This window comes from Anomaloglossus baeobatrachus, chromosome 11, assembly GCF_048569485.1.
Source record: "Anomaloglossus baeobatrachus isolate aAnoBae1 chromosome 11, aAnoBae1.hap1, whole genome shotgun sequence".
NCBI classification, from domain to species: domain Eukaryota; kingdom Metazoa; phylum Chordata; class Amphibia; order Anura; family Aromobatidae; genus Anomaloglossus; species Anomaloglossus baeobatrachus.
In genome coordinates this window covers 186,826,071-186,850,605 of record NC_134363.1, presented here as the reverse complement: position 1 = coordinate 186,850,605, position 24,535 = coordinate 186,826,071, and the positions used below count along the sequence as shown (strand labels likewise).

Genomic DNA, 24,535 nt, shown 5'->3' with positions numbered 1-24,535 from the left:
TAGCACCGATCACTTCAATCCTATGCCCTACACACACAGCACCGATCGCTTCAATCCTATGCCCTACACACATAGCACCGATCGCTTCAATCCTATGCCATACACACATAGCACCGATCGCTTCAATCCTATGCCATACACACATAGCACCGATCGCTTCAATCCTATGCCCTACACACATAGCACCGATCGCTTCAATCCTATGCCCTACACACATAGCACCGATCACTTCAATCCTATGCCCTACACACATAGCACCGATCACTTCAATCCTATGCCCTACACACATAGCACCGATCGCTTCAATCCTATGCCCTACACACATAGCACCGATCGCTTCAATCCTATGCCCTACACACATAGCACCGATCGCTTCAATCCTATGCCCTACACACATAGCACCGATCGCTTCAATCCTATGCCCTACACACATAGCACCGATCACTTCAATCCTATGCCCTACACACATAGCACCGATCACTTCAATCCTATGCCCTACACACATAGCACCGATCGCTTCAATCCTATGCCCTACACACATAGCACCGATCGCTTCAATCCTATGCCCTACACACACAGCACCGATCACTTCAATCCTATGCCCTACACACAGCACCGATCACTTCAATCCTATGCCCTACACACATAGCACCGATCGCTTCAATCCTATGCCCTACACACATAGCACCGATCGCTTCAATCCTATGCCCTACACACATAGCACCGATCGCTTCAATCCTATGCCCTACACACATTGCACCGATCGCTTTAATCCTATGCCCTACACACATAGCACCGATCGCTTCAATCCTATGCCCTACACACAGCACCGATCACTTCAATCCTATGCCCTACACACATAGCACCGATCGCTTCAATCCTATGCCCTACACACATAGCACCGATCGCTTCAATCCTATGCCCTACACCAGACCTGGGCAAGGGGCGGCCCGCGGGCCACATCCGGCCCGCCTGCTCTCTGTGACCGGCCCGCCCGTCTTCAGCCGGTGAAGTGGAGCCGGGCTGCAGCGTGCCGAGCAGGAAGAGATCCTGTGCAGGTCCGCACAGTCAGTGCAGGCAGCGGAACGCAGGAGTCTTTCCTCTGTTCCCTGCCGGCACTAATTGTCAGTGACACACGCGCGCTCTGACGTTGTCAGTACTGCGCTGCGTGTGTCATTTCAAAAGTTCCCGCCCGCCCTGCAGGAGAAGAAGCAGCACAGCAGAGGAATAATTCATCTTGCAGGACCTGCGATGATGTCACGCCCATGTGACTGTGTGGGAGGAGACACAGGAGGCCGGGCAGAAAGCAAAGATAGTGAATCCTGAAGGAGATGTGGACACATGATGACTGGTAATGAGAAAAGAGGGGACATGAGGGGGAGGGGGGCTGCAGGGTGAGTGCATATGAGGGAAGATGGAGTTGCAGGGTGAGTGCATATGAGGGCTGCAGACTGACAGAAGGATGTGAAGGGGTACAGAGTGTTTGAGAAGGGTAAGTTGGGGTACAGGCAGGGTGAGTGAGATATGTAGGCAGGGTGAGTGAGATATGTGGGCAGGGTGTGTGACATATGGGGGTGTAGTGTGTGTGATATGGGGGTGCAGGCTGTATGGGCAGCAGGGTGTGTGAAATATGGGGGTGTAGTATATTACAGGTGTGCTATATGGAGGTGCATATTACAGGTGTGCTATATGGAGGTGCATATTACAGGTGTGCTATATGGAGGTGCATATTACAGGTGTGCTCTATGGAGGTGTAGTATATTACAGGTGTGCTATATGGAGGTGTATATTACAGGTGTGCTATATGGAGGTGTAGTATATTACAGGTGTGCTATATGGAGGTGTAGTATATTACAGGTGTGCTATATGGAGGTGTATATTACAGGTGTGCTATATGGAGGTGTATATTACAGGTGTGCTATATGGAGGTGTAGTATATTACAGGTGTGCTATATGGAGGTGTATATTACAGGTGTGCTATATGGAGGTGTAGTATATTACAGGTGTGCTATATGGAGGTGTAGTATATTACAGGTGTGCTATATGGAGGTGTAGTATATTACAGGTGTGCTATATGGAGGTGTAGTATATTACAGGTGTGCTATATAGGGGTGTAGTGATGTAGTATATTACACGTGTGCTATATGGAGGTGTAGTATATTACAGGTGTGCTATATGGAGGTGTAGTATATTACAGGTGTGCTATATGGAGGTGTAGTATATTACAGGTGTGCTATATAGGGGTGTAGTGATGTAGTATATTACAGGTGTGCTATATGGAGGTGTAGTATATTACAGGTGTGCTATATAGGGGTGTAGTGATGTAGTATATTACATGTGTGCTATATGGAGATGTAGTATATTACAGGTGTGCTATATGGAGGTGTAGTATATTACAGGTGTACTATATGGAGGTGTAGTATATTACAGGTGTGCTATATGGAGGTGTAGTATATTACAGGTGTGCTATATAGGGGTGTAGTGATGTAGTATATTACATGTGTGCTATATGGAGATGTAGTATATTACAGGTGTGCTATATGGAGGTGTAGTATATTACAGGTGTGCTATATAGGGGTGTAGTGATGTAGTATATTACAGGTGTGCTATATGGAGGTGTAGTATATTACAGGTGTGCTATATAGGGGTGTAGTGATGTAGTATATTACATGTGTGCTATATGGAGATGTAGTATATTACAGGTGTGCTATATGGAGGTGTAGTATATTACAGGTGTACTATATGGAGGTGTAGTATATTACAGGTGTGCTATATGGAGGTGTAGTATATTACAGGTGTACTATATGGACGTGTACTATATTACAGTTGTAGTATATGGGGTGTAGTGATGTAGTAATATTACAGGTGTAGTATATAGGGGTGTAATGATGTAGTATATCGGAGGTGTATTATATAGTGGTGTAGTATAATACAGGTGTATATGGGGGTGTAGTATATTACAGGTATATGGAGGGAGTGTAGTATAATACAGGTGTAGTATATAGGGGTGTAGTGGTGTAGTATTACAGGTGTAGTATATGGAGGGGGTGTAGTGATGTAGTATATTGGGTAGAACTGAGGTAATTATATTAGTCCGGCCCTCTAAACCAATCCCAATTTCTCATGCGGCCCCATGGGAAAATTAATTGCCCACCCCTGCCCTACACACAGAGCACCGATCGCTTCAATCCTATGCCCTACACACATAGCACCGATCGCTTCAATCCTATGCCCTACACACAGCACCGATCGCTTCAATCCTATGCCCTACACACATAGCACCGATCGCTTCAATCCTATGCCCTACACACATAGCACCGATCGCTTCAATCCTATGCCCTACACACATAGCACCGATCACTTCAATCCTATGCCATACACACATAGCACCGATCGCTTCAATCCTATGCCCTACACACATAGCACCGATCGCTTCAATCCTATGCCCTACACACATAGCACCGATCGCTTCAATCCTATGCCCTACACACATAGCACCGATCGCTTCAATCCTATGCCCTACACACATAGCACCGATCGCTTCAATCCTATGCCCTACACACATAGCACCGATCGCTTCAATCCTATGCCCTACACACATAGCACCGATCGCTTCAATCCCATAGCACCGATCGCTTCAATCCTATGCCATACACACAGAGCACCGATCGCTTCAATCCTATGCCCTACACACATAGCACCGATCGCTTTAATCCTATGCCCTACACACAGCACCGATCGCTTCAATCCTATGCCCTACACACATAGCACCGATCGCTTTAATCCTATGCCATACACACACGATGATTTTTACATCTGCAGGAACAACACAAGTGTCACTTACTCCTCATCTCGGAGCCGCTCCTCCTCCTCCTGAATCTGAAGATGGTTCTTCACAGGAGCCAAGTTCTCCGTTTTGGCATTGTAATTTCGAAAGCAAACATTCAGCTTTTCATCAAACTCATTGACGAGGTCCTCCATAGACTTGAAGCTGATGATCTCGGAGCTGAAGTTTTCCAGCTCAGACAGGGAAGCATCCTCCAGATGCCGGGACGGGGACATGTAGATGCTCCTTGACTTGTCTTCTCGATCCTCGGAGTAGGATCTGACATCTTCAAACTCCTCATCCAAAGACACCAACGGGGCCTCCATCTCTGAGCACCTCAGGAGTGGAGGCTGAGAAGATACCGTCAATTTCAGTTTGCCTGATTGGGACATCAAATAGACGTCAGTTCAGAATTCCCAAAAGAAATAAATAAATCATTGACATTGACTACAGCGGCCGATTCCCAACATACACTTCCCATGCCTAATCTACTCCTACTGGTGATGTCATCGTCTGGACACTTTACCACTAAAACTGCCAAAAACCAACTAATTAATAATTAAGAAAAAAAAAATCATTTTAGAAAATGCTACTCCATAATTAGGTCCTTGCATAGCGTATTAGGCTCTTACTCCGCCACAGCCACACACGAGGTCTTACATTATCTGAGTTGTGCAGTCGCCTATCAGATTTTTTGCATGTTTGCCGGATATAATAGTCACAGGAATCCCTCAGATACAGGCCACAAAGAAAAAAAATACCCAAATAATTTATTTCCATTTTGCCAGGAGGTTTTTTAACCCTTTCAGTGTGCATTTGGAGGCAAGACTCCCTCCATAGTGGGCAGAGCGCGGCTCATCAGTCCCTTATATATGTACACCTTGGCCTGGGAGAGGCACGTCTGATGGAAATGGTTAGGGTCCCATTTGGAAAGGTTGTAGGTGGGCTCACACAATGTGATATGTATAGTCTATACAGCAGTAATAACACATATACTCAGTGCTCACATATACTGTGCTCAGAGTGCGGCTGTGTCTGTGTGTCTGTATCTCCAGCATGGAGAGGCCTGGGAATGTCATACGGGTCTGTTCACACAATGCAGGAATTGATTTGTTATTTAAGATTTTATAAAATAGCACAGAGCTCGGTATGGCAAATAAGGACAGCAAAGCCATGGCTTGTTTCAGAGTGGAAATGCAGCCACAACAGACCCCAAGAAATAGGAAAAATGAAAAAATATGGAAAACAAAAAGAAGGGAAAAGAAGGGAAAATTAAACCTGTGGAAACTTGTAGCTCTATATTTCCCCAAACAATGTGGAAAGCGTTGAAAAATGAGAAAACTGCAAACAGATCCCCGAAATAAAAGAACAAAACATGAATTGGGATCTACTCATGAGACTATCACTAGCGCCTCCAAAAAGTACCAGTTCCTGACAGCCTGGAGTCAACAGACACTGCTACGGTATACACGTCTGACCTGACAGCCTGGAGTTAACAGACACTGCTACTGTATACACTGTGACGGGGGTGTACAAGAGAGCAAAGGATGGACGAGGCCGAGGAACGATCCAACAGGTTTATTAACAGGAATACAGGAACAGCACACGATTAGTCCACATAAAACAGATTCGGGGGCCCTTCCCGACAATCCTCGGACCGGATAACAAAGCAATCGTCCTTACAGTAGTCTAAAGAGTTCCACACAATCCCACGGGCCGCCACACAGGCCTAGCTCCGTCCGTGTCCACAGCCACCCAGGCTGGGGCTACTGCTCTCTTCAAGTTTCAGCTCACTCTGAAGTTACAAAAAGGGAAATGCATTGTCTGTGCTCCTTGACCAGCCCACCATGTTTGTTCAGGGGGTAGGGGTCACACATCCTATCATCAATGGTTTGGTCCATCACAGGGCTCCAATATGTCTGCCAGCCACAGTAGATGAAGGGATCCCCTGCTGTAAAGAACAATGACTATTCCTTCACTGGCCAATGCAATTACAGATTAGATACACAACTCTGGAAAGAAGAGGACAGGCTATTTACATAATCACATTAGATGCCAAGACTACAATTGTATGAGAGAGACACATTGAGACCAGTAGCTCCCCCAAGAAAATACATGAATTACAACTAATACAACCAGGGAAATATACATATCATGACATAGTATCACAGCATATACAGTGAGAGGGTAAATTACATCTTCACAATCCCTACCCCTCCAAACTTGTGTACGTACTAGGGACCTCTACAGGTCACTGGTTAAGTACACACAGGCAGAGCGTTACTTACATGTGGCTTCATGCAGCCACGAATTGGCATCGTAGCTCTCCCACATCATTGCCCAGGAGAACAGCTGCAGGCAGACCACCCATCACCCCAACCACACATCGCCTGACCCCAAAACCAAAGTTCAGATCCACAGTGGCTGTGGGAATAGTCCTCCATTGTCCACCAGCCAGTTCAATAACAATCCCAGGTCCTCTATGGATTGCCTCAGGCCGAACCACTCGGGGATCAGCCAGTGTGAGGAAAGCACCCGAGTCACAAAATCCAACAAGTCTCTGTCCATCCAGCACAACCTCCTGCAAGTGCTTACCTCGATGAGCAGAAGTCGTCATAACTGCGGGTCGCACCCCGTAAACTCCTGGTGGTGCAACATGGGGGGCTGAGTCACTAGGCCAGTCCTCACATAACGGTGCCACATCTTCCTCCATGGCACTGGGCTGTAAATAATTAACAATCCGATTGGGTGCAGGATCAGTCCTCATTTGAACAGCTGGGCAGGAGACTTGCCGATGCCCTGGCTGTCCACATTGATAGCATCTGAGCTGGGTCTCCCTCCATCCAAGGCGTCCTCTTGGGTAAGGGGTAGGGGAACTTGGAGGCCGGCTCCCACCTGAAGGTGCTGTAGGGGTTTGAGGATGATTCCTCCATGGCCTGGCTGGGCATGAGGCCTGCAAATGCCCGGGATGCCTACAAACATAACACCTGCGCTCTGTTACTTCCTCTCCCCGGCGTATTCCAGAAAGTGCAGTAGAAGCAACTGGAGGCACATTAACACGGGTATCAACATGTGGTGGCTTAGAGGAACGGGGAACAATGGGGACAGAATAACTGGGGGCATCCGGTGTTGTGGAGCTGTTAGGCGTCTCTCCATCCTCCAACAGAACCCTCCACTGAGGCTTGATGGTGAGAGCCTCATCAGCGAGAGCAGCAGCTTCCTCCACTGTCGCTGGTTTTCTCTCACGCACCCATTCCCGGATCTCAGCGGGGCACTGGGCAAAGAATTGTTCTTTTAGGATGACCTGCAGGAAGGTCTCCCAAGATAAGGCCTCCTCTGCCTCCAGCCAGCGATTACATATTTGTTGGAGTCTATGAGCATATATCTTAAAAGACACTTCCCCATCACAGGCTAAAGCACGGAACTGAGTCCTGTAAGTGTCTGGGGTCACAGCATAATGTTCTAGAATAGTCTGTTTAATATCCGCATACTCACAGTTCCACCGAGGGTCCATAGCTCTATAGGCTTCAGCAGCTCCCCCCTCTAGGAGCCCAACCAGATGCCGGACACGCTCCCTGTCCGGGACTTCCATTAATCGACACTGATGCTCAAAGTCCTGGAAGAAGCCCTCAATGTCGCCTGCAGCCTCATTAAACGGCTTAAAGTCTTTGCGGGACACCCTGGGAAGTTCCCTCATGATGGGTGCTGGGGTTACAGTCTGTCTGGAACCTCTCGCGGCTTCCACAGCGAGCTCCTTATCCAGCAGTGCCATCTCCTCCATCCTGCGCTCCTTCTCTTTAGCTCCACGCATGGCCTCCCTCTTATCTTCTATGGTGGCCTCATCTCCAAGCAGTGCCATCTCCTCCTTGTACCACACAACCCATTGACTTTTTTGGGTATTTACCTCCAGCTCCTGTCTTTCTTCCGTTTGCTGTGAGGATCCTTCCTCCACGTCATTTTGCGAACAGACTCCTTCTAGCGCCTCAATCAGCTGCTCCTTGGAGAGTCCTTTGAAACGAACTCCTACTTCACGGGCCTTTGATTGCAGGCTCCCCAAAGTCCAGGTCTTGTACTCTGCAGTGCTGGTTCCTGATGTTGAGCCATTGTCCTCCATTCCTTCTGCTCTGATCCCAGCGCTGCCAACCAGTTTGTGACGGGGGTGTACAAGAGAGCAAAGGATGGACGAGGCCGAGGAACGATCCAACAGGTTTATTAACAGGAATACAGGAACAGCACACGATTAGTCCACATAAAACAGATTCGGGGGCCCTTCCCGACAATCCTCGGACCGGATAACAAAGCAATCGTCCTTACAGTAGTCCAAAGAGTTCCACACAATCCCACGGGCCGCCACACAGGCCTAGCTCCGTCCGTGTCCACAGCCACCCAGGCTGGGGCTCCTGCTCTCTTCAAGTTTCAGCTCACTCTGAAGTTACAAAAAGGGAAATTCATTGTCTGTGCTCCTTGACCAGCCCACCATGTTTGTTCAGGGGGTAGGGGTCACACATCCTATCATCAATGGTTTGGTCCATCACAGGGCTCCAATATGTCTGCCAGCCACAGTAGATGAAGGGATCCCCTGCTGTAAAGAACAATGACTATTCCTTCACTGGCCAATGCAATTACAGATTAGATACACAACTCTGGAAAGAAGAGGACAGGCTATTTACATAATCACATTAGATGCCAAGACTACAATTGTATGAGAGAGACACATTGAGACCAGTAGCTCCCCCAAGAAAATACATGAATTACAACTAATACAACCAGGGAAATATACATATCATGACATAGTATCACAGCATATACAGTGAGAGGGTAAATTACATCTTCACATACACGTCTGACCTGACAGCCTGGAATCAACAGACACTGCTACTGTATACACGTCTGACCTGACAGCCTGGAGTCAACAGACACTGCTACTGTATACACGTCTGACCTGACAGCCTGGAGTCAACAGACACTGCTACTGTATACACGTCTGACCTGACAGCCTGGAGTCAACAGACACTGCTACTGTATACACGTCTGACCTGACAGCCTGGAGTCAACAGACACTGCTACGGTATACACGTCTGATTAACAGTGATATTGAGAGAGAATGAGCGGAGCACGAACGGAGAACGGAGCACGAACGGAGACTAAAAGGAGACTGAACAGAGCATGAACGGAGACTGAAAGGAGATTGAACAGAGCATGAACGGAGACTGAAAGGAGCACGAACGGAGACTGAAAGGAGCACGAACGGAGACTGAAAGGAGACGGAACGGAGCACGAACGGAGACTGAAAAGAGACTGAACGGAGCACGAACGGGGACTGAACGGAGCACGAACGGAGACTGAAAGGAGACTGAAAGGTGCACAAACAGAGACTGAAAGGAGAATGAACTGAGCAGCGGTCGAGTATCTGATCTCACACTTCATTTTGTAATGTGGATAAAAATCCCTCACTCTTCTGATTGGTGCGGATACAAAGGGAAGACTACCTGAACCGATTAGTAAGTTATCACTTATCCCATCTGAAAGAGAGAACGTATTTTCACCAGATAAACCCCTTACGTTGTGGTCAAATTGTGGCTGCACATCTGGTTGTACAGCAAGTTAAGAAAATGTTACCAAAATGCATTTCACCGTGACACGTAATTACCGTTATTCACTTATTACACCCATATACCTTAGATACCTGGCTCTCCAATACATATAAATGAAGGGCTCGATTGAGCGTGCATGTGTTCTTAATGGGGCGAGGGGAATGAGCTGCTACCAGGCACCTTTAAGGCTGCTTTCACACATCCGGCTTGAGCTCTGCGGCTCAATCCGGCTGTGCAAGCTATGCAACGGATGCGGTGAAAACACCGCATCCTTTGCATAAGTTTTTCCTTTGCGGCCAGTCCGGTTTTTGCCGCTTGCGGCATGCTACTGAGCATGCGCAGTGGCAAAAAACGCATGCGGCGGCCGGATGCGGTTATTGCCGCATCGCGCCGCATCCGGCCGCCATAGGCATGCATTGAAAAATGCGCCGCATCGGCCGAATGCAGCGCGATGCGGTTTTTTTTTGCCGCACGAAAAACGTGCCAGGCAACGTTCCATCCGGCCGCCGCATCGGCTAAATCTGCCGCATGCAGCAAAAACCGGATGGAACGCAAGGCCTTGCGGCACAATGCTGCACTAATTAAAGTCTATGCAGAAAAATCGCAACCGGCAGCAAAAAAAAACGGTTACGATTTTCCTGCAAAGTGCCGGATTGTGCCGCATTGCAGAAACCGGAGGTGTGAAAGCAGCCTAACAGCATGTGAAAACAAAGAACAGGGCATGTTGTAATGCAATATGTCCAATCCCTCTTCTACCCAGACATGTGTGGTGAAGGTGAGAGTCAGGATTGTTGGCAGATTCGGACAACATTTATCTAATGTGTACGGCCACCTAAGCTCTGCTTATCTTATTTTACAGTCTACCCATTCATAAGCCAAGAGGTTATTTTCTGATGACACAATGATGCAAAAAAAAAAAAAAAAAAATTAAAGAAAAAATTGGTAGATTGCAAACCATTCCCACAAAGCATTTAGCTGCCCAAACAGCTGGGGTAATATCACTATTTCCTCTGTGTATTTGTGACAAGTGAGTACACGCTGACTTATAAGATTAATATTCCCATTTAATGCACACATTGAGCACACCAGTCTCACGTCCCTGTACAGTGTCAGCACATGTCACTGCTCACGTTATATACTGTACTTTAAATATCTGTGTAAAAGTTTGTTCCCCGCGGGCTGCAGGGAGGGGACCGCACCAGCATGTGCTCATCCAGACAGAACGCTCCACACACTACAAATACAGTCTGCTGGGTCGCTGCTTTGTAAAAACAAATGTCTGAATTATGGAGCGTCTTCAAGCTGCTCGTCAGTTATAGTTACACCATATGGCCAAATTGTACGTTACGACAACCTGGTGAAAATACTGCAGATTGTAGGAAAAAACGTAATAAGCACTGATTTGACTACATTGTGTGAATATACTCTACAGAGCAGATGTGTGGATATAGGTCACAATGGTTGCTAAAATCGTGCCATCCGTACAGTTAATTATCCCGGTACCGATCAGCAGGACGTGAGACCCATGTCCAGGCTCATCCAGTCTGTCCAATACTGTAACTTTTTCTGGTTTCCGTCCATTCCCCTTGTATTCTTCCCAGTTGCTATCGTCTGATCCATACCATATGCCTCCGTTATACTCCTCTACCTAATCCTCACCACTACAGAGAATTATCCAGCGTTGTCCTACGTAATTTCTATTACTTTATTGCCCCCACAACTTATCACCTTATTACGCAGACCCAAATGTTTCCTATTCTTCTAAGTTCACCATATCGGTACTCTTGATACGCCTGTAATCCCTCCAGGATTTATGGTACTTTTTCTCTGCAATAATAACTAATATTCCTGCAGATCCTCTAATAAAACTCTTCAGGCTCCAGCCTTTCATACTCTTCACCTTCTCAGTCTTAGTTTAAATATACAGTTAGGTCCAGAAATCTTTGGACAGTGACACAATTTTGGCGAGTTGGGCTCTGCATGCCACCACATTGGATTTGAAATGAAACCTCTACAACAGAATTCAAGTGCAGATTGTAACGTTTAATTTGAAGGTTTGAACAAAAATATCGGATAGAAATTGTAGGAATTGTCACATTTCTTTACAAACACTCCACATTTTAGGAGGTCAAAAGTAATTGGACAAATAAACCAAACCCAAACAAAATATTTTTATTTTCAATATTTTGTTGTGAATCCTTTGGAGGCAATCACTGCCTTAAGTCTGGAACCCATGGACATCACCAAACGCTGGGTTTCCTCCTTCTTAATGCTTTGCCAGGCCTTTACAGCCGCAGCCTTCAGGTCTTGCTTGTTTGTGGGTCTTTCCGTCTTAAGTCTGGATTTGAGCAAGTGAAATGCATGCTCAATTGGGTTAAGATCTGGTGATTGACTTGACCATTGCAGAATGTTCCACTTTTTTGCACTCATGAACTCCTGGGTAGCTTTGGCTGTATGCTTGGGGTCATTGTCCATCTGTACTATGAAGCGCCGTCCGATCAACTTTGCGGCATTTGGCTGAATCTGGGCTGAAAGTATATCCCGGTACACTTCAGAATTCATCCGGCTACTCTTGTCTGCTGTTATGTCATCAATAAACACAAGTGACCCAGTGCCATTGAAAGCCATGCATGCCCATGCCATCACGTTGCCTCCACCATGTTTTACAGAGGATGTGGTGTGCCTTGGATCATGTGCCGTTCCCCTTCTTCTCCAAACTTTTTTCTTCCCATCATTCTGGTACAGGTTGATCTTGGTCTCATCTGTCCATAGAATACTTTTCCAGAACTGAGCTGGCTTCATGAGGTGTTTTTCAGCAAATGTAACTCTGGCCTGTCTATTTTTGGAATTGATGAATGGTTTGCATCTAGATGTGAACCCTTTGTATTTACTTTCATGGAGTCTTCTCTTTACTGGTGACTTAGAGACAGATACACCTACTTCACTGAGAGTGTTCTGGACTTCAGTTGATGTTGTGAACGGGTTCTTCTTCACCAAAGAAAGTATGCGGCGATCATCCACCACTGTTGTCATCCGTGGACGCCCAGGCCTTTTTGAGTTCCCAAGCTCACCAGTCAATTCCTTTTTTCTCAGAATGTACCCGACTGTTGATTTTGCTACTCCAAGCATGTCTGCTATCTCTCTGATGGATTTTTTCTTTTTTTTCAGCCTCAGGATGTTCTGCTTCACCTCAATTGAGAGTTCCTTAGACCGCATGTTGTCTGGTCACAGCAACAACTTCCAAATGCAAAACCACACACCTGTAATCAACCCCAGACCTTTTAACTACTTCATTGATTACAGGTTAACGAGGGAGACGCCTTCAGAGTTAATTGCAGCCCTTAGAGTCCCTTGTCCAATTACTTTTGGTCCCTTGAAAAAGAGGAGGCTATGCATTACAGAGCTATGATTCCTAAACCCTTTCTCCGATTTGGATGTGAAAACTCTCATATTGCAGCTGGGAGTGTGCACTTTCAGCCCATATTATATATATATAATTGTATTTCTGAACATGTTTTTGTAAACAGCTAAAATAACAAAACTTGTGTCACTGTCCAAATATTTCTGGACCTAACTGTATACAGCAATTTTTACTTTCAAGAATGGTACATGATCGCACAGGAGAATTGGGATGGAAAATAAAATATAATATAATAATAATAATAATATTTATTCATTTATATAGCGCTATTAATTCCACAGCGCTTTACATACATTGGCAACACTGTCCCCATTGGGGCTCACAATCTAGAGTCCCTATCTGTATGTCTTTGGAGTGTGGGAGGGCACCGGAGAACCCAGAGGAAACCCACGCAAACACGGGGAGAACATACAAACTCCTTGCAGATGGTGTCCTTGGTGGGATTTGAACCCAGAAAACACCCAAGCAATGCAATGAGATCTATTCCTGGGTCTTGCTGCAATACTACAGGCAGCAGATGCAACTGCACCGTCTGTGGGAATAACTACAAAATATGGCTGAAAGCGGCCTCTGTACCTGTATATACTGTATATATGCATTGATGGCAGAACCGTGCTGAAATGAAGGCTCCTCAATCTGAAGCATCATACCGACAGTCACAAGCTGACTCTGTCCCACTCAGGCTGTACACGCAGTATTGCAGTATTCCACATGAGTACTTTGAAGCCAAAGCCAGGACAGAAGCCTACTTCCTTGGGGGTCGTTACTGATCTCTGGGGGTCCCACAGTGATTATGTAAACCTGTCTTCATGGAGGAATTCCGCATTTATCGGACCGCAGAAAATAGTGGAGCGCTGTACTCTGTTTATCCAGCAGTCCCATAGACAATGAATGAAGCAGAAGTCGAGCATGCGCACCTTCAATCCTTTGATTCTGCAAATACCCTACATGGGGGATTTCCACCACTTTTTCTTTTTTCTTTTTTTTTTTTAGCAGTCAGAGAGAAGGTACAGCTATAAAATGAAGTGACATTATCCCTTCCAGTCCCAGCTTCAGCATTTAGGCCCTGTTCACACTAGAAAAAGGATTTTTCTCAAGAAATTTCTTGAGTCTGAAAGATTAGCGCACTTGCGGTCAAAAAATGCATGCGTTTTTACAGCGTTTTTGATGCATTTTTTTCCGCTGGTTGCTCCCTGCATTATTTTACCATTATCTATGGCAAAAAACGCAGGTGCCTGCAGAAAAGAAGTGACATGCTCATTCTTTTTCTCAAGAAATTCTACAAAAAAGAATGTTCTTGAGAAAAAAACACAGTGTGCGCACAGCTATTTTTTTTCCCCATAGGTTACAACCATTTTCTCAAGAAATTTCTGCAGCAAAAACGCAAAAAAAAACCGCGTGTAAAAACGTAGTGTGCGCACAAGGCCTAAATCCTTGAAACCTTTGATTCTGCAAATACCCTACATGAAGGGGGTTTCCACCACTTTGGTTTTTATTTTAGCAGTCAGAGAGAAGGTACGGCTATAAAATGAAGTGACATTAACCCTTCCAGTCCCAGCTTCAGCATTAAAAGGTTTCACCCATCTCTACTCTTTGCTGTCTTTTAAAAATTGGATTAAAAAAAACAAAAACGAAAAAAAACCCCAATTATGCCGACTTTTCCTTTGCAGATTTTGGCCCAAATATCAGACATCCCAGAATATGACGCTGTGTGTTTTGCAATGATCTTTTTTCCTTTATAAACAATTCAATTCAAATAAAATATTGATGTGAGTGAAAAGGAAACGATACGAGACCGGCCGCCAATCAATAAACAGTGACTAGAGAAAGAAGCAGGGAGATGAGGGCCTAGGCTGCTCACTTCTGGAGGAAAGCTCATTTGCATACTCTGTTTCCCAGGGTGCATTGCTGGTTCCATCTCCACAGAGAGAGCCAATACCCTAGAAGTAAATAAATCTCCACCACAAAACTATACATATTCCTGTAAAACAACCAACCACTCTCAATCTAGAATTCAGGTTTATATTATATTGTACATAATAAAAAAATAAATCAATATATTCCCTGCAGGTAACACATTCACATCATCATGAACAGCATGGCTGAAGGACAGTGCGGCGCCGTGCACAAGACCGGGCCCTGTATATGGGAACAGGCAATATAGTATGCACATTACCCTGCTTATTGCAGGGATTTCCAGTACATTGCATGTTCGCGGACTCAGCACTTCCTTTAGATCGGCATTTTCCCCTCAGTATTATCACACACAGATTTCCCAGGGTTAATAATGCAATTTGTGTGCAGCGGCGGGTGCATGATGCCTGGATTGTGTCTGCTCCTGCCGTTACCGGAGGCTCATCCTGCATTATACAGCACAGGTCACATTACATCGCACTACTCTGTGCTCGCCCCGATCCACTGGATCACAGCCGTGATGCTATAATCATTCATGCCCTGCAGATAAACAATGCATCATTCATGTCCCCCGGAGCTCTGGCACAGTGTGGCACGCAGCAGCGCCAGCACCGGCCACAGACCCCGATAATGAATGGTGCCCCCGCTGTGCAGCTGGAGAGCCTCTGCTGCAATGAATGGCAGATGATGAGATCACATCTGGAGGTGGTTTGCAGGGATAGGAGAGGGCAGAATCCTCACCTGCAGAGATCACAGGTCCAGCCACCAGATCCTCAGCATCAGGACAAAGGCTGCGGAGTGCTCCTTCCTAGCTCAGCATCCTCCGGCTCCTGTCTCCTCCGGCTCCTGTCTCCTCCGGCTCCTGTCTCCTCCGGCTCCTGTCTCCTCCGGCTCCTGTCTCCTCCGGCTCCTGTCTCCTCCGCCAGATCCTGCCCGGAAAAGCAGACAAAATAACGCACAACCGTGGTGATGATGATGATGATGGCTCAAGCCTTGCTGGGAAGAAGCAATCCAGCGGCACAGCCCTGCCTCAGCTGCTCATGAATATTCATTGCCTCCACAACACTGCTGACAAGAGCATAGTCACTCCCAGAGCCGGCAGAGATAGGCAGAGCATGCATAGCTGCGGAGAGCCAGTGACATGTGTGCCCTGCAGTCACAGCTGCGACTGTCCTCAATGTGAAGGGTGCAGCCCTGCCAGGACCACCGATCTTACCCCGACATGCTCAAACGTGGGGGTGCAGCCCTGCCAGGACCACCGATCTTACCCCGACATGCTCAAACGTGGGGGTGCAGCCCTGCCAGGACCACCGATCTTACCCCGACATGCTCAAACGTGGGGGTGCAGCCCTGCCAGGACCACCGATCTTACCCCGACATGCTCAAACGTGGGGGTGCAGCCCTGCCAGGACCACCGATCTTACCCCGACATGCTCAAACGTGGGGGGCTACACATATATATATGTATATACATCCTCAGAATGAACATTTACCGCTTGCGTCACACTGATGGCATGTCTGACCTACATAACTAGAGCCGCTATACTCCTACCCTACATACAGTGCAGGCTGCAGATAGCGCACATACACTAATCTCAGGAACAATCGCACAATCTGAATTTATAGATAACCTTGACTATGGGAAACAGGACTTAAAGGGTTTCAGCGACATCCACCAGATTTTAGCTTTTCATTATTTTTCCAGGCCTGCTCACCATGCTCAGAGTACAATGCTGTGAAGTCAGATTAATATATATATATATATATATATATATATATATATATATATATATATATACATACACACGCATACATATATATACATACATTTTATATATATATATATATATATATATATATATATATATATATATATATATATATATACACACACACACACATGCATATATACACATACATACATACAGTACAGACCAAAAGTTTGGACACTTCTCATTCAAAAGACTTTTCTTTATTTTCATGACTCTAAAAATTGTAGATTCACATTGAAGGCATCAAAACTATGAATTATCACATGTGGAATGAAATACTTAACAAAAGAGTGTGAAACAACTGAAAATATGTCTTATGTTCTAGGTTTTTCCCAGTGGCCGCCTTTTACTTTGATTACTGCTTTGCACACTCTTGGCATTCTCTTGATGAGCTTCTTCCAACAGTCTTGAAGGAGTTCCCAGAGATGCTTAGCACTTGTTGGCCCTTTTGCCGTCACTCTGCGGTCCAGCTCACCCCAAACCATCTCGATTGGGTTCAGGTCTGGTGACTGTGGAGGCCAGGTCATCTGGCGTAGCCCCCATCACTCTCCTTCTTAGTCAGATAGCCCTTACACAGCCTGGAGGGGTGTTTGGGGTCATTGTCCTGTTGAAAAATAAATGATGTCCAACTAAACGCAAACCGGATGGAATAGCACGCCGCTGCAAGATGCTGTGGTAGCCATGCTGGTTCTGTATGCCTTCAGTTTTGAATAAATCCTCAACAGTGTCACCAGCAAAGCCCCTCCACACATCACACCTCCTCCTCCATGCTTCACGGTGGGAACCAGCCATGTAGAGTCCATCCATTCACCTTTTCTACAAAGACACGGTGGTTGGATCCAAAGATCTCAAATTTGGACTCATCAGACCAAAGCACAGATCTCCACTGGTCTAATGTCCATTCCTTGTGTTCTTTAGCCCAAACAAGTCTCTTCTGCTTGTTGCCTGTCCTTAGCAGTGGTTTCCTAGCAGCTATTTTACCATGAAGGCTGCTGCACAAAGTCTCCTCTTAACAGTTGTTGTAGAGATGAGAAGGTGTGTCCAAACTTTTGGTCTGTACTGTATATATACACAGGTTACACTGCACGATACAATAATCAAGATATCCGTGCACATAGGACGTATACGCCGCAGATATGTAATGGGTAAAAGACGTTGAGTCAAATCCACAGCGCCGGACAATTTATGCTGCGGATCACTTTGTAAACAAATAGTAAAGTTCAGCCGCACAGATCCAGCCACGGTAACATCCGCAGCAAAAATGGACGCATTGTAGATTTCCAATCTGATCCACAATTCTGGTACTGTAAAACGCAGCAGATGCGAATATCCCAAGGCAACCGGAAATTTAGAGCTATTTTGGCTCACTTGTATTGAAAATAAATTAAAGATTGAGTCAATTATAATAATAATAATAATAATTTTATTCATTTATATAGCGTTGTTAATTCCACAGCGCTTTACATACATTGGCAATACTGTCCCCATTGGGGCTCACAATCTAGGTTCCCTATCTGTATGTCATTCGAGTGTGGGAGGAAACCGGAGAACCCGGAGGAAACTCATGCAAACACAGGGAGAACATACAAACTCCTTGCAGATAGTGTCCTTGGTGGGATTCGAACCCAGGACCCCAGCGCTGCAAGACTGCAGTACTAACCACTGAGCCACCACAAGACTGCAGTGCTAACCATTGAGCCACCACAAGACTGAAGTGCTAACCACTGAGCCACAAGACTCCAGTGCTAACCACTGAGCCACCACAAAACTACAGTGCTAACCACTGAGCCACCACAAGACTCCAGTGCTAACCAGTGAGCCACCACAAGACTGCAGTGCTAACCACTGAGCCACCACAAAACTGCAGTGCTAACCACTGAGCCACCACAAGACTGCAGTGCTAACCACTGAGCCACCACAAGACTACAGTGCTAACTACTGAGCCACCACAAGACTGCAGTGCTAACCACTGAGCCCCCACAAGACTGCAGAGCTAACCACTGAGCCACCGTGCCGCCCTGAATTAGACAGTAACCTCTCTGGGGCAAGCACATGCAAAAAAAAAAAAAAGTATTAGCAAAATAATGGACCATGCACGAAGCACGTTTTATCCCAGAAGCAGCCAATACTATACGTAGCTTTTTAATTCACAATTTATTTAAATTGGACTATTGAAAATAAATACATTTATTTAAAAAAAGCCACTTTTACACGTCAGTATTTTTTATTAATATTTGTAAGACAAAATGCAAATACTGCCCTAAGGCTACGTTCACACATCAGATTTTTTGTTATATTTGCACTGGAATCTGCAGCGTACATTCATGGCGGACCCTCAAATGTCTGCAGGGGACTTACAGTGTGAACTGTGGCCCTGCTCAATGGAGACCTGCTTTAATAGCTGCTGCGCTACTTATACGTTTTTAAATTATGTTCCAGAAAAAGCGAAGAATTGCAAAAGTCAGGAGAAACCAGGGTCAGCTCTGTAAATACTGAGTCTTTACATCGACCTGATGTTTTTGTCAAAAATGGAAAACCGTCTGAAATGCTGATAACTATAGAAACATCCGACTAAAAGATCGAACGCTCCTGAAGCGGTAAAAGGTGAGAAAACCAAAATTTGTGTCAATCTCAAAACTTTTGGCCACGACTGTTTACTGCACTTTTTTTTGAGTCAAATATGAACACCGCCCTGTTTGGACGTCAGCAGCGATATTTATATTTTGCTTACTGTGTATTTTCACGTCTATACAATGTTTCCAAATATATTTATAATGTTTAGTGAAATTAAACAGGAAAATAAGACAACTGAACACATCGTAGAAAACAGACACCGCACATAGAAGCTTTTGCCCGACAGGAGCCGTCTGTTCCAGGACGTATTGCCTATTCCCGGGATATTACTGACAATCCAGGAGAGGTGGCATCTAGAAAGGCTTAACTTTTTTACTTCTTTGTGTTTAAATAGGTTTGGGGTTTTCTTTAGGTAAATTTCTGCTGATTACAAATCTGCTTTCAGGATTTTTCTCCCTCGCAGGGATTTTGAGTAACACATTGACATTTTTGAATATTTTTAAAACAGAAATTACCATATTTTTCGGATTGAGACGCACTTTTCGTCCCAAAAATCTGGGAGGAAAATGAGGGGTGAGTCTTAGAATCCGAATGTAGCTTGCCAGGGGGTGGTGGAGAGGGGTCACAGGAGGCAATGCTGTGTGCTGTGCTGTCAGCACTGTTCTGAGCGGCAGGCAGGGGGAGACTCTGTGTGGCGGGCAGGGAGACTCTGTGGGGCGGGCAGTGAGGCTCTGTGCGGCGGGCAGGGAGACTCTGTGGGGCGGGCAGTGAGGCTCTGTGCGGCAGGCAGGGAGACTCTGTGTGGCGGGCAGGGAGGCTCTGTGCGGCAGCCAGTGAGGCTCTGTGCGGCGGGCAGTGAGGCTCTGTGGGGCGGGCAGTGAGGCTCTGTGGGGCGGGCAGTGAGGCTCTGTGCGGCGGCCAGTGAGGCTCTGTGCTGTCGGCACTGTTCTGAGCGGCGGGCAGTGAGGCTCTGTGCTGTCGGCACTGTTCTGAGCGGCGGGCAGTGAGGCTCTGTGGGGCGGGCAGTGAGGCTCTGTGCGGCAGCCAGTGAGGCTCTGTGCGGCAGCCAGTGAGGCTCTGTGTGGCGGGCAGTGAGGCTCTGTGGGGCGGGCAGTGAGGCTCTGTGCGGCAGCCAGTGAGGCTCTGTGCGGCAGCCAGTGAGGCTCTGTGCGGCAGCCAGTGAGGCTCTGTGGGGCGGGCAGTGAGGCTCTGTGGGGCGGGCAGTGAGGCTCTGTGCGGCGGGCAGTGAGGCTCTGTGGGGCGGGCAGTGAGGCTCTGTGCGGCAGCCAGTGAGGCTCTGTGCGGCAGCCAGTGAGGCTCTGTGCGGCAGCCAGTGAGGCTCTGTGCGGCAGCCAGTGAGGCTCTGTGCGGCAGCCAGTGAGGCTCTGTGCGGCAGCCAGTGAGGCTCTGTGCGGCGGGCAGTGAGGCTCTGTGCGGCGGCCAGTGAGGGTCTGTGCGGCGGCCAGTGAGGGTCTGTGCGGCGGCCAGTGAGGGTCTGTGCGGCGGCCAGTGAGGGTCTGTGCGGCGGCCAGTGAGGCTCTGTGCGGCAGCCAGTGAGGCTCTGTGCGGCAGCCAGTGAGGCTCTGTGCGGCAGCCAGTGAGGCTCTGTGCGGCAGCCAGTGAGGCTCTGTGCGGCAGCCAGTGAGGCTCTGTGGGGCGGGCAGTGAGGCTCTGTGCGGCAGCCAGTGAGGCTCTGTGCGGCAGCCAGTGAGGCTCTGTGCGGCAGCCAGTGAGGCTCTGTGCGGCAGCCAGTGAGGCTCTGTGCGGCAGCCAGTGAGGGTCTGTGGGGCGGGCAGTGAGGCTCTGTGACGCGGGCAGTGAGGCTCTGTGGGGCGGGCAGTGAGGCTCTGTGCGGCAGCCAGTGAGGCTCTGTGCGGCGGGCAGTGAGGCTCTGTGGGGCGGGCAGTGAGGCTCTGTGCGGCGGGCAGTGAGGCTCTGTGGGGCGGGCAGTGAGGCTCTGTGGGGCGGGCAGTGAGGCTCTGTGGGGCGGGCAGTGAGGCTCTGTGGGGCGGGCAGTGAGGCTCTGTGCGGCGGGCAGTGAGGCTCTGTGCGGCGGGCAGTGAAGCTTGGGCCATTCTGAAGAGGTCAGCAGTGAAGTCTTCAAATAATGGCGCCCAGAGCCGACGCATGCGCAGATGGAGCTCTCGGCTCAAGCCCTCATCTGAGCATGTGCCGCCTCCAGTCCATTGAATGGCGCACGGAGTTGGCACGTGCACAGATGAGATCTCGGCTTGTCATTGAGCCGATAATTCATTCTGCGCACACGCCAACTCCAGCTGCCATTTCTTTGAAGCCCACACTGCTGACATGTTCAGAATGGCTAGTGCCTCACCACCTGCGGTGAGCACCAGCACAGAGCAGGGCCCGCAGCCCCAGCACAAAGCAGGACCCGCAGCCCCGGTACAAATCAGCACCCGATGACCCAGCACAAAGCAGCGCTCGCAGCCCCAGCACAGAGCAGAGCCCACTGCCCTAGCACAAAGCAGCGCCCGCAGCCCCAGCACAGAGCAGCGCCCGCAGCCCCAGCACAGAGCAGAGCCCGCAGCCCCAGCACAGAGCAGCGCCCGTAGCCCCAGCACAGAGCAGCGCCCGTAGCCCCAGCACAGAGCAGAGCCCGCAGCCCCAGCACCGAGCAGCGCCCGCAGCCCCAGCACAAAGCAGCGCCGCAGCCCGCTGTAAACACACCAGGGCCCCCCTCTGAACCACCTGCAGCATCGCCCCTACCTCCTGTGATCCCTGCTCCAGCACCGCTGCCGCCCCCTCCCCAGTAAGGCATCACCAGATTATAAAACAGACTCCATTTTTTTTACCTTATTTTTTTTTCTAAATTTGGGGTGCGTCTTATAATCTAGTGTGTCTTATAAAACGAAAAATATGGTACTTTAAAAAAAAAAAAAAAAAATTTTTTGTAGAAATTGTCTGATATTCTTGAATATTTTGCTGCAGGCGCTTCCCTTTTTAGTCCCCAATAGTAGTCCGTGGGCATTTTTCGGCTCCTTTTGCCTTTATAATGGGCTTCAAGTAGCGCAATATCCTGATGAAACCACTCACGGGCTCGTCACTGACATCTCCAAGGTTATCGGGCACAAATATCTAAATTGGAGTCCAGGATCTTGAGAGACATATTGCACCCCGATTCTTTGTAGGTTGTAATAAGTCAGTCGCATTCTCTATAATTTGGTGCTTTATCGTTGCCAAAGAAGTTCAGTGTTATGTGTTTTAACGGCTCCCACGCCGATGCCTCGCTTAGTTTTGTGTCAAAATCAGGGTCTTTCATAATTTCCCTTATTTGTGGCCCGATGATAAATCCTTCCGTGACCTTGGCCTTGTTGATTTTTGGAAACTTGTTTCTGAATTATGCAAAACCCTCGCCATCTCGACCCATCGTCTTGATAATGTTCTTCATTGGCCCAAGTGTTATGAGGAGCGGCGGAAGAAAACGTTTTCTGGAGCTACCAGAGGCTGGTGCAGGACATTCTTACAGGAGGCAATCTGGGTTTTTTTGTGAAATAGTTTTTCGATCTCTGCAAGTGTCATTCATCGAGAAAATAACAAAACTTTGTATAGAAGCGCTGCAACCCAAGCACCACGGCTATTACCTTCAGGTCACCACAAGAATTGCACTCATAGATTTTGTAACACATTTTTAACAGCAGAAGGTGCATATTTTCATGTTTCTTTCAGACTTGCTGCATAAGCAAGAGGAACAGATGGATTTTCATTGTCATTATGCAGAAGTACCGCTTTTAAACATTTTTTTTTTAAGTCTATAAAAAGCCTCTATCCTTCAGGTCTTTGCTGTTGTCCCATTGCATCTAGCAGACAGTTTGCAGTAAACTAGGTCCATGTCCATTGAAAGTGAGTGTACAATCTCCTGCTGCCTGTAGCAGAAAGAACATATCTTGGTCCCCTGCTCCAGCAATTGCCAGACTTTGAAAATCAGGATCTTCTCAATCACCTTCTTCTTCTTCTTCTTCAACCAAATCAGCGTTCAAATCCAAGATGTTGGTGGAGTGGGGAGCGGCAGCTCTAGGTCAGACCGGACGAATTGCTGAAGGAACGTTTGGATATTTCACTGAATTTCTGCTTTTACTTGCAATTCCACCAATCTTTGCCAATCTGTAGAATGGTCTCTTGGCTCCCTCCATACCAGTGGAACAGCAAATTCCTTGTGCCGCAGTTTGTCATTGAACCAACTTATCATAAGTATAAACAAAAGAAGAGTAACAAATATGGGGGACCAAAGTTTGTCTTAAGGGCGCTTTACACGCTGCAATGTATCTTACAATGTGTCGGCGGGGTCACGTCGTAAGTGACGCACATCCGGCATCGTAGGTTACATTGTAGCATGTAACAGCTACGTGCGATTGCGATTGAACGGTAAGACGTTCATCCCACACACGTCGTTCAATTCCTAAAAATTGAACGTCAGGTTGTTCATCGTGGTAGCGCACATCGCAGTGTGTGACACCCCGAGAACGAAGAACAGATCTTACCTGCGTCCTGCGGCTCCCGGCCACCAATGCGGAAGGAAGGAGGAGGGCGGGATGTTTACGTCCCGCTCAGCTCCGCCCCTCCGCTTCTATTGGCTGCCGCGTGACGTCGATGTGACGCCAAACGTCCATCCCACTCCAGGAAGTGGACGTTCGCCGCCCACATTGTATGGACGGGTAAGTACGTGTGACGGGGGTTATTCGTTTGTGCGACACGTTGAACAAATTGAACGTGCCGTACATACGATGAGGGCGGGTACGATCGCATACGATATCATATGCTTAATTGCAAGGTGTAAAGCAGGCTTTAGTCTCCAATTTTTCATTGAAAATACAACAAAAATAACTTTTTTTTTCACCAATGGCATTATGCTTCTTCAAATGTGATTTTAAAGTCTTTGCTACAAACATGGCAAGAGTTGTTTGGGTTGTTTGGGTGGGTTACACAACTGCGCAGCATGTGTATCAGAATGTGCTACAAGCACAAGAGCGACAGCAGAGAGAAAATGAAATGATAACAATAGTTTAAAGTAAAAGAAAACTTCGCTATAAAAATACAATTGATATTCACAAAGGACAGCGAGATAATGAAGCTTTTCGGTATGTAACCCATGAAACCCCAAAGCACGCAAATCCCTAAGATTAAAAGGAGCCTGTCATCACTTTTTTGGCCTATAAGCTGCGGCCACCACCACTGGGCTCTTATATACAGGATTCTAACATGCCGTATATAAGAGCCCAGGCCGCTGTGAGAACATAAAAAACACTTTATAATACTTACCTAACGATTGCGCAGTTGGCCAGATGGGCGCCTCCATTCTCCGGCGCTGCCTCTTTTGGCCATCTTCGTCCTCCTTCTTCTCTAGCCGGGGTGCATGACGTGTCCGACGTCATCCACACTCGCCGGCATTCAGGTCCTGCGCAGATCAAAGTATCGTAGT

At 47.4% G+C, this 24,535-nt stretch overlaps 1 protein-coding gene across 6 annotated transcripts in view; it reads right to left on the bottom strand.

Annotated features, from left to right (window-relative positions):
• Nucleotides 1–24,535, bottom strand: part of FEZ1 (fasciculation and elongation protein zeta 1) — a 143,563-nt gene that overhangs the window by 67,131 nt on the left and 51,897 nt on the right. For 4 of the 6 annotated variants that reach the window (XM_075328086.1, XM_075328087.1, XM_075328088.1 and 1 more), the window contains one exon: nucleotides 3,845–4,205. In XM_075328086.1, coding sequence (XP_075184201.1) covers nucleotides 3,845–4,205 — 361 coding nt within the window. Of the gene's footprint in view, nucleotides 1–3,840; nucleotides 4,206–15,496; nucleotides 15,841–24,535 lie in introns of those variants that run through there. The other 2 variants (XM_075328089.1, XM_075328092.1) reach the window with 2 other exon arrangements.